This window comes from Stegodyphus dumicola, chromosome 10 (assembly GCF_044657685.1).
Source record: "Stegodyphus dumicola isolate Sdum_Otavi_A_Nest chromosome 10, ASM4465768v1".
NCBI classification, from domain to species: domain Eukaryota; kingdom Metazoa; phylum Arthropoda; class Arachnida; order Araneae; family Eresidae; genus Stegodyphus; species Stegodyphus dumicola.
Window position 1 is genome coordinate 95,281,614 of NC_140777.1, and position 13,753 is coordinate 95,295,366.

At 34.5% G+C, this 13,753-nt stretch overlaps 1 protein-coding gene across 2 annotated transcripts in view; it reads right to left on the reverse strand.

Moving 5' to 3' along the window:
• Window positions 1-13,753, reverse strand: part of LOC118204233 (dnaJ homolog subfamily C member 2) — a 183,664-nt gene that overhangs the window by 8,456 nt on the left and 161,455 nt on the right. For both annotated transcript variants that reach the window (XM_085825279.1, XM_085825278.1), the window contains one exon: window positions 8,066-8,238. In XM_085825279.1, the coding sequence (XP_085681405.1) occupies window positions 8,066-8,238 (173 nt within the window). The remainder of the gene's footprint in view (window positions 1-8,065; window positions 8,239-13,753) is intronic.

Sequence of the window (13,753 nt, forward strand, 5' to 3'; positions counted from 1 at the left end):
GTCTATCTAAGCCAGAGAGGAATCTGCTGTGTCACCACAAAAGATCACCAGAAAAAGTGATGCTTGCTATGGCTTAACCACAGAATATTTCCATTACCTCTAGAGCAAACAATTCCTGCTCCACACAGATCATACATCACTGACCTGGCTATTAAATTTCAAGAATCCTGATGGCCAGATGAATATAAAGACTCCAGGAATATGACATCATTGGAAAGGATCACCACACAAAAATGCCAACACCCTGTCTATAAGACGCCATCCAGAATTCAGAGAAGACCAGTTGAATGATAAAGACATTAAACCCATAATTCATTTATAGTCTTCAAATAGGAAATCAACTTTGATAAACCCTACAATAAAATAATATTGGGTTCTCTGGGTCTTCATATGTCTTGTACGTAGTTGATCACAATGATGAAGACAACAGGACTCAGGACTGAACCCTAAGGAAGCCCTTCTCTAGTTTGTCTATGGGCAGAGACAGCTAATCCAGATTTAGTTCTGATAAAGTGCTGTTCCAAAAAGATTTAATCCAGCGATACATTTTTCCACAAATACGAATATCAATTTTCTGAGCAGCTCTTTTCTCCATACTCTATCAAATGATGACTGGAAGTCGACTGTTGTATAATATGAAGGAAAAGGCTAGAGGGCGCTGTTGCTCGGATAGTTGAAAGAGAATAAAATTTGTTCATGTTGAAGGCGGCGGCCTAAGAATACGCTCTGTATATAGTAATTAAAATATTGTTAAAAATGTAAAAGTGTTAAAATTAGTGAACTCACTGAACCACCATCATCTGATTTGAAAAATGCACAAAATTATTATATGGTGCATTGGCGTAAGGAATTAAGGCTTTGGGAAGATTTTAGCTGTTCGATCCAAGTGTTTCGATTTCAATAAATATTTCATATTCAAGGGACAATGAAATTCCAAATAAAGGTAGGGAAATCTTAAATTAATTATTTAGTGATTATTTGTAGTAAATTAGTAAGTATATATTATTGCTGTCATGGGTGTATTTAAATTAAATAAAATGGAAGAGAAGTTAGATAGATTGAAACATAAACGTTCCACATTGAGATCGTCTGTTACTAGGTTAATTAAAGTGATTGAAGATAAATTAAAAATTGACGGGGAGGAAAATTCAATTAAAGAATTACGGGAATTGTTTTAATTATTAACCGAAAAGAAAAATAATTTGAGAATGCTTGATGATGAAATACAAGAGTTAATTGATGTTAACTTAATTGAAGAAGATTATAGTATAAGCGAAGAATACAATGACATATGTATAATTGCTTTTAGTCAAATTAAGCAGTTTCTAGGTGCAGTTACCGCAGTACCACCAGTGAGGAATCCCCAAAGTTCTGATTTAAACCAGTCTAGTGGTAATGGAATTTCGCATGTAAGTTCCAGTTCTAGTGGGAGTAGTACACTGAAATTACCAAAATTAATGATTGATAAATTTTGGGGAGACCCCAAACAACGGAATGAATTTTGGAATAGTTTCGAAAATTCGATACATAAAAACAAAATGCTTTCAAAAATACAAAAATTTGCATACTTAAAAACATTCTTAACGGGACAAGCTTTGAATGTTGTTTCAGGCTTTGAGTTAAAGATTAACTTAACAGAAAGTAATTATGATAGTTGTGTAGCATCACTAAAGGACAGATATGGTCGAAAAGACCTGATCATTAATTCATTCATGAATAAAATTCTCAATTTAGAAGCTGTTAAAAATTCTGCTAACGTAAAGGCTTTACGTAAATTGTATGACGAATTAGAAGTTTCGATTCGTACTTTGGAAAGTTTAGAAGTAACTTCTGGCTCATATGGACATTTACTAATTCCAATATTATTAAAATTAATTCCGGACGATTTAGTTTTGGAATTTAATCGGCAAAGAGGATCGAAAGATAAAGTTGAAGTTTCGGAATTAATGCAATTTATTAAAACGGAAATAGAATGCAGGGAAGTTTCAAATCTAGTATTAAATGAAAGGAAAAATCCTGTGCCTCCGCGAGTCGATCAATCAAAATATGAAATTAGAAAACATGTAAAAAATACACCCACGGCTGCATTTCATACTGCAGTTAACCGAAAATGCATCTTTTGTGATAATTTGCATGAGTCATTTAAATGCGAAGTGAATGTTTCTGATAAATTAAAAGAAACTAAGATCCGAAAACCGCTGCTATTCTTGTTTTAAAAAATTTCATACATCAAAAAGGTGCAGAAATAAAACTAAATGTAATAAATGTGGCGGTATGTATAACAATGAATCGATTTGTACTAATAAATACCTTGTAAACAAAAAGTCGGAACAAGGTTATTCCGAAAATGAAACTGAATCTCTGACTTTGAATTCTGAGGAAAGAAATAAAGTTCAAAACTTAAAATTGATTGCTTCTGTTCCTCAAGGTGATAATAATAATGACTGTAATGCCAGGGAAATATTATTACAAACTTGTACAGTTTATACTTGTTCTAAGTATAAATCAAAATTAACTAGATTAATTCTTGATCAAGGCAGTCACAGATCCTTTATAACGAAAAAATTGGCCGACCATTTAAAACTTACTCCAATCCGTTATGAAAGACTTTCTGTTTATTCATTTGGTGCGACCAAGGCAATAAATCATTCCTATCTGGTTGTTGAAATCGAAATTCAGAACTGGAAACAAAATAATAAAATAAAAGTTGAATGTTTGATCTCGGATGTTATTTCCTCGGCGCCCATCAGTGTGCCTAGTAAACAAATTGCAGACTTCATGAAGCATCTGGGTTTGCAGATCGTCGATTGCTCAAGAAAAAATAACACAGATGTTGAGATATTAATTGGCAGGGATGAATTCTGGAATGTAGTTTATTCAGAAAGAATTAAAATATCTGAAGGGTTGTATGCAGTCAGTTCTGTGTTTGGTTGGGTTGCTGCAGGAATCGAGAAAAATAAAACAAATAAAACTTGTTCTGAAAATTTAGCGGTAATGACAAACACTGTTGTGTTGAAAGATTTAAGAGATTTTTGGGAATTAGAACATATGGGAATTAATGATTCTGATGATTATTCCGATATTGACTGCAAAATAGTAGGCCAGTTTGAAAGAAATTTGCAGAACCTTCACAATAAACTAAGTAAAACTCCGGAGATTTTTCAGGAATATAAAAATATAATTGAGAACTAGATATTAGAAGGAATTGTGGAGGAATGTCCAAATAATGATACAAATTTGTGATATTTTATGCCGCACCGAGCAGTGATACGACCTAGTGAAACTACTGAGGTAAGAATTGTGTATGATGGTAGCTCAAGGACAGAGAACATGAATTCGTTAAATGACTGCCTTGAATCGGGACCTAATCTAAAACCAAATATACTAGACATTATGTTAAATTTTCGTAAGTTTAAGATAGCGTTTTGTGGAGACATTGAAAAAGCCTTTTTGATGATAGGAATTGCTGAAGGTGATAGACAATTTCTAAAATTTCTTTGGTTTAATGGAAATAACGACTCCTTTAAGATTATGCAAATATGTCGCGTAGCTTTCGGTTTGACCATATCTCCTTTCATTTTGGCCGCCACTATAAAACATCACATTCGAAAATATAAAGATAAAATGCCGGACAGTTTCCAAATGTTAAATTCTTCTGTCTATGTCGATGACCTATATTTTGGAGTAGGAACGGTTGAAGATGCATATCGGTTATCTGTAGATGCGGTTAATATATTTAAGGATGCTGGGATGAATTTAAGAAAATTAAGAACTAATTCTAAAGCATTAAACGATTTATGGATCTCAAATGGGATTAAGGAATTAGATAACAAATTAACTAGTGAATCGAATTTCTTAGGCATGATTTGGAATTCCATTGAGGACACTATAAAGTTAAATTTAAAAAATTTAATTGACTTTTCTACTGGAAACGATTTTGCTACAAAGAGAAAACTTTTGCAAAGCATCGCCCAAATATACGATCCATTTGGATTTATTGCACCCTTTGTTATTCGGGCAAAAATTATTATGCAAGAAATCTGGTGTTCCGGTTCTGACTGGGATGAGGTCCTTCCTGCAGAGATTAAGCACAAATTCAACATCTGGCGGGAGGAACTTAATGATTTAACTGAAATATCGATACAGCGAAATTTCTTTGATGACAATCCAATGAATATCAGCCTTCACCTATTTTCGAACGCTAGTCCTAAAGCATATGGGGCCATCGCATACTATTTCAGATATTGTACGAGTGATTCTGAAATTAAAACTTCCTTTATCATGTCAAAATGCAGAGTTGCACCTTTAAGATCAATCATGCTTCCTCGTTTAGAGTTAATGGGAGCACTCGTGGCTGCTCAAAGGTATAAATATTTGAAAAAATTGTTTGGTGATTTAATTGAGGATGTTTATTTTTGGAGTGATTCCGAAATCGCCATTACTTGGATTAAAGGTTCGCCAAATAGTTGGAAACCATTTATCGCCAATCGTGTTACAGAAATACAGGGTATATGCAACAAAAAATTGTGCAACCACTGCGAAGGAAAACAAAATCCTTCCGATTTACTGACTTGAGGAATTAGTGCTCAGTCACTAGTTAAGAATGATCTGTGGTGGCATGGGTCACACTGGTTATGTTTTTCTACCGAAAACTTTCCGAAACAAAAGAAATTACAACCAAATTCAGAATCGTTGGAGTTAAGAAAAATTATTATTTTGACTGTACCTGTAATTAGCAATGAATCCCCAATTTTGCATACAGAAAAATTCAGTACTTTAGGAAAATTACTTCGAATTACTGCCTATGTATTTAGATTTATTGGGAGGCTTCGGAAAAGGTCTACAGGGAATGGACCTTTAAGTGCTTTTGAGATTAAAGCAGCTGAACATTATTGGGTAAAAATTACGCAACGAGAATCGTATCAAGTGGAAATAATTAAGTTATCACATAAAAAATCAATTCTTGATTCTTCCATCTACTCCCTTAATCCAAGGCTTGATGAGGAGGGAATTCTTCGGTTGAAAGGTCGCATTCAATTTGCAGACTGTCACGAGAATTTAAAACATCCTATTCTGTTACCCTCAAGGTGCAAGTTTACCGAGTTGATCATCATGGACTCGCATGAAAAGGTATTCCATTCTGGAGTTAATTCGACACTTACTCAGATCAGAGACAAATATTGGATCATTAAGGGAAGACAGCGTGTTAAGACTATCATCAGCAAATGCGTGATATGCAGACGATATAGTGCTCGTCCTGGGGTACAGGATATCGCTCCACTTCCTCCAGACAGAATCCAAGTGTCGCCTCCATTTGCTGTGACCGGGTTGGACTTCGCCGGTCCATTTTTTACGAAAGACAGGCAAGTTTACATGTTGTTGTTAACGTGTGCGGTCACTCGTGCCTTACATATAGAGATAGTAACTGATCTCAGCACTGAAAGTTTTTTGCTAGCTTTCTGAAGATTTTTAGCTCGCCGAGGACTGTGTACCACCGTGTACTCCGATAATGCCAAGACTTTTAAAAGAGCTGACAAAGAACTAAAACATATTTTCAAAACTTCGAGTGACTCATCTGTGAAAGAATTATTTTCTGCTAGAGGCATAAATTGGAAATTTATTATTGAGAGGGGTCCATGGTGGGGAGGGTTTTGGGAGCGTGTGGTACGAACAATAAAATTCAGCTTACGCAAAATTATTGGTCGATCATCCCTTACTGTGAAAGAGCTTGAAACAGTGCTCATTGAAATCGAGGCAATGATTAATTGTAGACCAATTACCTACGTGTTTACCGATCACAATGAACCTTCTCCACTAACACCTTCTCATTTTCTGGTTGGTAGACGATTACTATCTCTGCCTGCTAATAAAATAACATCAAATAATTTGATTGGATCAAGAAATTCAATTATTAAATGATATAAATACCATCAAGATATTTTAAATCATTTTTGGAAGCGTTGGAGATCAGAGTATCTTTTTAATCTGAGATCTTCCAATATTTGTCCTCCGCACTCTAACGCATCTCAGTTTAAAATCAATGATATTGTCTTGATTCATGACGATAAACATCCCAGAAATCTCTTGACAATAGGTAAAATTTTGGAGTTAATGCCAGGCAGAGATGGTAAAATAAGATCTTGCATAATTAAAACACCTACTGGTACCTTAAAAAGGCCTATACAATTGTTATATAATATGGAACTTAACTAATGTTTGTATTTTGTATTTTTAGGTTTGATTCTTCTGACCTTGCTGATAGGTATCATTTAATGTTTGTAATTTTCATGTGCTTATAATTATGTGTGCATGTTTGTTATATTTAACATTTCTCTAGAATTGATTGTTTAATTATTAATTGAATATTCTGAAATATATTATTGAAATATGAACTCTCCACCGAGTTCAGGTGGGGAGTGTTGTATAATTTGAAGGAAAAGGCTAGAGGGCACCGTTGCTCGGATAGTTGAAAGAGAATAAAGTTTGTTCATGTTGAAGGCGGCGGCCTAAGAATACGCTCTGTATATAGTAATTAAAATATTGTTAAAAATGTAAAAGTGTTAAAATTAGTGAACTCACTGAACCACCATCATCTGATTTGAAAAATGCACAAAATTATTATATGGACGAACATTGCTACAGTACTCTTTTTTAAGATGGAAGCCCTCTTTTATTTCTTGTGTGAGTTTTGATATCTGATCAACAGTATTTTTAGATTTTCCTAAAACTGGCCTGTCTATCAGAAATATAATGGAAATCTGAGTGACACTTTCATAGGCATTTTACCGAGATTAATGAGAAACTCCGGCAGGATTCCATCCAGTGTTGCACTCCTCCTCTGCGGCAATCATTCATTTTGTATATTCATAATCTTCACCTCTGAAATATCATTAAGGTATTATCATATAACTATTTGGAATTTTGATTAAATTGAATTATTTTTAATTTCTCTGGTTTCCTCATCAGAAAATTAAGAAATGGTCATAAGTATCCAAAATAGTCTAGTTAAAATAAATAATAATGTGCTATTTATTTTCTAAAATAAATTATTTAAAATTCAGTGTCACCCAAATAGTATTGTAGACAGCAAATTTTGTAAGTTTGAAAATTAAGTGTGGATTCAGCTCTCACATAAAGCCCAATTAAAGAAATGAATAATAAGCAATAGGAACTGGCATAATGTAATTAAAGTTTAGTGCTGGGGGTCAAACAGAGCATTTTCCTTCAGCCGTAAAAAAAGTATGATAAAATAAGTAAGTAACATCAAAATGAACAAAAAAGTATGATAAAATAAGTAAGAAATATCAAAATGACAAAAAAGTATGTCAGAACAAAGAAATAAGCTAATACATTTTTGGCTAAGTAACAGGAAATGAACCACCATAACAGCGTTTTATGAAAGAAAATTACAGAAAAAATGTGATTAATTAAGAGGGCATGAAGAGATTTTTATTAATATGCAATGCCTTCAGGAAATCTGATTTGTCAAATGAAGGTTTTAAGGATTAATTTGGCTGCAGAAAAATGATAGGTGCAGTTTCCTGATTAACAACAATGGAAAATGGAAGAACTTTAAGGTCAAGTTATTTATGCAGTATCTTTCCCCTTCTCTAAGGCTTAGTGTTGGTCACCTGCTGTGATACACTGTAGAATGATGAGATGGTTAACTGCAGTGTGACCCACTGGTGGATCACAATATATTTGTTTCTGGGGAGTCATGATCCACTGGTGGATCACAGCAATTTTTATACTTGTGGCTGCATGTATTACTGGCAGATCATCTTTCTGCAGTTTTATATGGGAATATCAATTTCTTTGGCATCCAAATCATTCTTTTCAAATTGGTCCTTATGCATATTGGCAGTAAACGTATTAAATGACTCATGGCCAGAATTTGCAATGAAATACCTAATCAGAAATACTTGTTCATTTAAGCAGTAAATAAATACTATAATGTATGTGATTTCATTATAAAATCACATACAAAAATGATTTGTCAATCTTTCAAAGTATAAATTAATGGACAAATATTTAATCCATAACAAAAAATAACAACAAAACCAACCTATTATTTGTACCAGCTGGAAAGAGGTTAACACCTTTTACTAGAAGTTGCAAATCATCAGGTGACCATGGTTTCTGTGAATTTGTTTTTTCTGCTGAATTTGAAGTGGATCGCTGAGAAGAAGCAAAAAGCTGCTCTTTCTCCATTTCCAGATGTTTATTCAGAGATTCCACCTACATAACATAATTATACATCATCAAAAGATACAAATAAGGTTTTTTAGGGGTACAGATTTAGGTAAATAAATATGATATTTGCATACATTTTAAACAACTGAAAGAGTATTATTTACCAATAAACAGACATCATTAATGCAAAATATAACATCTTAAAATACAGAACAGAAATTTTTTAGAAATCTAAATTAAAGGGAAAATTAGAGCAGGCAAAAAGTACGCTTAAAAATTTTTCCAGTGTAGCAATCTCATGAATGATGCAATATGCATTCTATTTTTGTCAAAGGTGGTTGTTGGTATAATTCCTGGCATAGAAACTAAATGATTATACTGTGCCAAAACAAAAGTTATATTAATTCTAAATAGTTAAAACCACATTTAAAAAAAAAAAAACTGATGATTTAAAAAAAAAAAAAAAAAAAAAGATACTAAAATGAATGCATGATTAAAACTCAGTGAATGAATACAAACATAAAACCAGATAAAATCAAAAAACATGATAATGAATAAAGATATATCAAAACACAATAACCCACATTAAAATCAAATTAAATAATAGCATTCTGTCTCTTTCAGATACTTAAATAGATCAGGATTGACCTCTTTCCCAATTAAATGGTTAACACTAGAAGCGCCGAGCTTTCTTCCTACCTAGAAGCACCAACAGCAGTCAAACTGACTGCTCAGCAAATTAAATGCATATATCAAAATGCAAATGCTTTATAATGCTTTTAAGAATACTAATTATAGTTGTTTAAGAACGTCTTTAGAGAACAAGAGATTATCTTTATAAAAAAAGATATTTTATAATAAATTTCAACTTACTCTTAATAGAACACATATTGTAGCTTTTCGCAATTTTTATTTTAACTTTTTCAATATTTCCACACACGTAATATGAAAGTTTTTTACACACATCGCTGGTTTTGTTTTGTTGTTACAACGTCCAATATGGCACTAACATCTTTTCTTCGAGAGTCTACTCACAGAGATGGAAATTTCCTGGGGCAATCTTGTGTTTTATCTTCTGTTTAAATGAAGCTCCCTTTAACTTCTTTGCTAATTGAGATAGGAAGCTGTGCCTTGTAATATTTTTATCACTCAATTTATGGCAGATAATGTAGATATTCGTTCCTTCTAAACCCAGTAGAGTATAGAAAACATGCACAGGTCATCTACGTGAAGCAGCCCGAAGAGAATATTTATGCGTCATCTAGTCAAGTATATCAACTCCACACTTGATTTTGTTGTAGAACTCTACTGTTTCTGGAAGTTTCTTCTTATTTTACGAGTCTACATTTACACTCGAATGTAAGGTATTTAGTAGTAGGACATTTTTATTCCTTTTCCCTGACAGACCTTCAGTTTAATTTCTCCATTCTTTGGCAAAACTGTTTCAAATAGCCGGGGTTTGACTTCCTTACTTCATGCGAAATTTCTTTTCGATGCCTTCTCACTTAACCCCCAAAACTTCTGTTTTCCAGTTTTAATCTTTTAGCTAATGATAGTGAGGGAAAATGATTGTCCGCAGTCAAATTTCTACTCCCTGAATTCAGATAATGGCTTAGAAGACATATTACTACATTTCCAAGAAGACTTTCAGTTTCACTTCTCGATGTATCTTTTCCAAGATATGGAAAAGCATCGCACATAAACTTTAAGACTACATCAACTAGCACCCAACATTTGATACCCAGTTTGTTTGGTTTATTTGGTATATACTGTATAAACACATTTGACTTTGGATGGAAATAACTGCTCTTCTACAATTAGATATTTTCCTGGCTTATGGGAAATTGCGCAGTTCTGTATAAAGTTTTTTCAAATATCAGAAAAGAGTGCAAACTTATCACTTTCTAAATGCTGAGTCCTAGCTGACTTCAGGTCAAACCTTAGATATTTCATAATATCTCAAAAACGATTGTAAAACATTGTTTCTCGAAAAAAAGGAGGCCCTAATGTACTATTCTACAAAAAATTATAATCCATATTATTACAACCATGTGCTCCTCTTGCATAAATAATAGTAATACAAGCATGAAGCTTTTCTAAAGATACTGTCTAAATTTCTTCATTGTTCAAAACTGTCACTGCTTCAGTGCACATTTTAATATGGCGTAACATCGATTCATTCACAAACAACCTCCACACTCTCGGCACATTGTCTCCAAAATTTATAAGATGTTGGATTTGGCAATTCGTTTAGCACATTTTGAGCTTTATTTATCCCAGCTGTAGTTTGTGAAGTAGATGTCACAGTCCACGAAGAAAGGTGTTTTCTGAGCGGAAGGGATGTATACCCTATTGTAAATAATAAGTGAATTAAAGGAATGTGTCTGCCAGATGTTTTTCAGAGAAAAAGCATTTTTCTGAGCGAGATAACAATATAAATCTACCTAGTATTACTAGCAGTCAATGTGGATGCTCATGGTGCTTTTACGTATAACAAATAATACACTCACTTCTAAAAACCAAGCACGAAGATGTAAAATGCAAAAAATCAACAAATACTGCTTTGAGTGACACAAAATTCGCAGGAAAGCAGCATATATATTTATGCATAAAACAAAATCAATAATTATATACAGAAATGAAAACAATATTAAATTTTTGTAAGTTATCAGATAATGACATACTGGAGACTTAAACATAATTGTGTATAAAGTGAAAATAAACAGCATAAAATGAAAAAAAAAGGACATTAACAGGGTATGTGATCCCCCCTCATCTGTATACAAAGTTTACACCTTGTGACCATGCTTTCAATGCTTTCCACCGCAGAATTAAGCAATTGCCATTCTTCTTGTAGAGCAGTTTCCAGCTCAATAAAGAGTGGCTGGAGGTGGGAAACGTAAAGATACAGCACGGCCAAGAGCATCCCAAAGATTTTCAATGGGATTAAGGTCGGGCGAATATGCTGGCCATGCCATATGCTCAATCCCTTCTTTCTCCAAGTAGTCATCGACGATGTCAGCTCTATGGGAACGTGTGTTATCGTCCATTGAAACAAAAGTAAGGCCAACTGCTGCAGTGTACAATCTCACAATGGGTTCTAGGACTTCATCTTGATACCGGACAGCTGTCAAAGAAACCCGTTTAAAGATGTGCAGATCGGTGCAGTATCCTAATGAAATCCCTGCCCACACCATAATGCTTCCGCCTCAGAATGCATGATGTTCGGTGATGTTTTGGGACTGATTGTATTCGTTATTCCCGTCATATCCTTATATGCTTGTCATCTGGCTCCAGAGCAAATCTTGACTCATCAGTAAACATGACATTGCTACAGTCAGACACATTCCAATTGACATGTTCCCAGCACCACTGTAATCGTGCCCCTCTTGATTGGACGGATAGAGGAACACAAACTCGAGCTACCCGGGCGTACAGTCCCCTCATGTAATCTTCGGCTCCGCATACAGTAGCTGCAGATATCGTCTTACCAATGGACGCTGTAACCATAGATGTCACACGTCTGGAGATCGCTCTGGGATTCCGCTTGGCTACAATAGCAATATATCGATCTTCCGCGAGAGTTGTAACCCTTGGGCGACTGGCTACAGGCCTTTGGACAACTGTCTGTGTGGTTTGGAATTGTTTCCATAAATGTGAAATTACAGAATGATGAACGCCGAAGAAAAGAGCAACATCTGTGATCGACCATCCTGCTTCAATGTGCCCCACAGCACGCCAGCACTCAGAATCTTCCATTCGTCTTCTGGAAGTCATAGAAACACGCATGTCTTGAAAACAAATTGTATGAAAGTTTTAAACACATTCTATCCTTCTATCAGCACTTACAATCAACTTCTGTAACCCTTCATAAAGCTGGCTTCTTATAAGACTGCCTTTTTTGCATATTTCTTGACATGAAAGCACGACTGGCTGTTACCTAACATATTTGCGTACTTCCATGTACCTCTGCAGTGAATTGCATCCTCTTCAATTCTGATTAGTTTCCGGAAATTAGCATTTTCCTCTCCGTGCTTAACTTTTGGAAGTGAGTGTATCTTTGTTAATTTTAATTTGATTCGATTCATATCTGGCACCGATAATTTTTTAGGTTTTTATGAAAATCCAAAAATTTATGACTTCTTAAGGTAATGGGTTTTTTAGGAATCCAAGGTGAAATGACAAAAACAGTCAAATGATTGCTCTGGCACTTCTAGTGTTAGAGGTAAGTCACAGAAATACTTTAAACCAAGCTCCCCAAGCCATGGAAAATTTTTCAGGATGTGATGAACAGAAAGCTGAGCATTGCATGTTAAACACAAAGGCTCACAGTTGGCTTTGAGAAGATAATTATGATTGGCTCAACAACAAGGCGGCGAGCTAAAATGACTTCCTCTTTCCTGTTTTTAGTGGCCTCCAAATACTCCACTTTATGTTTTATTCCTCCTCACAGCTTATTATTTATCTACACATCCCACAGTAGCTGCTGTTTATTAATAATTTTGTTCTTAAGGGCAGTTTTAGTATCTCTTAGAGGATGAGGTTGACTTTCATCACACTTTGCTGCAACATCTGCTAGCTTATTTCCCTTAATATCTAGATGCACAGGAACCCAGCAGTAAAAAATACAATGTCCACACTTTCCCAAATTTAAATTTAGTTTTAGAATTTTCACAACTAAAGGATTTCAGGTGTCTGAGAATATTTCTAAAGCTTTTCATGTGCTAAACAAGTCAGAATGAATTATGAATCTTCTCTGGTATTGCTTTGAGATACGAAATATGAATACAAGAGCATAGCACAGAGCAGTTAATTCTGAAATGAGTACAGAGCAAGCATCATATAGTTATTTCCATTCAATATGATTTTTGATTATGAACAACATACTAATACAACCAGCTATATAGGAGTATAACTGCTGTACCTCTATCTATGCTCTAGAAAAAGTTGCTGATAAATGGTGTCCTTCTCTTTGTCAAAATGGTTAAAGGCATCAAAAAGCCGAATTTGTATATTCTCTCAGAGCAGTATTTAAAAATGCTTTACTGCATGGTACGTACATCAGACACGCAGTACACATCAGTACGGGGCCTGATAGAAAATGAAAGCACACAAGGTGATCATGCTTCAAACAGGCAGTCACACATGTCATCATGCAAAGAAAGATTAGTAGGATGGTCAAGTTGTGATAATATATTGTAATGATGTAGAAGATTACTCATTGACAATTGCTTGTGCCTCAACTGAAGCGGTGATTCATATGAATCCACATACAGACTATGTAGATGTTCTGAAGGTTACAAATCCACAAACCCTGATGCTGAAAGGGATCTAATTTCAATAGTACCAAAGATTGTGCTGATTCCTACATTACTGAGGCATAATCCAGTCTAGACAGTATTAACACTCCATAAATAAAAAGCATTATACTACAGTCTGTGCCATAGATGTTCGGCAGGACTTCTGAGATATTCAATGTTTTGAAACACTTCTTCCTCATGTATAAGACATGAGTAAAGTGAGCCAGCTTGTGGTTAATGGTAGCACATTCAACGCATAG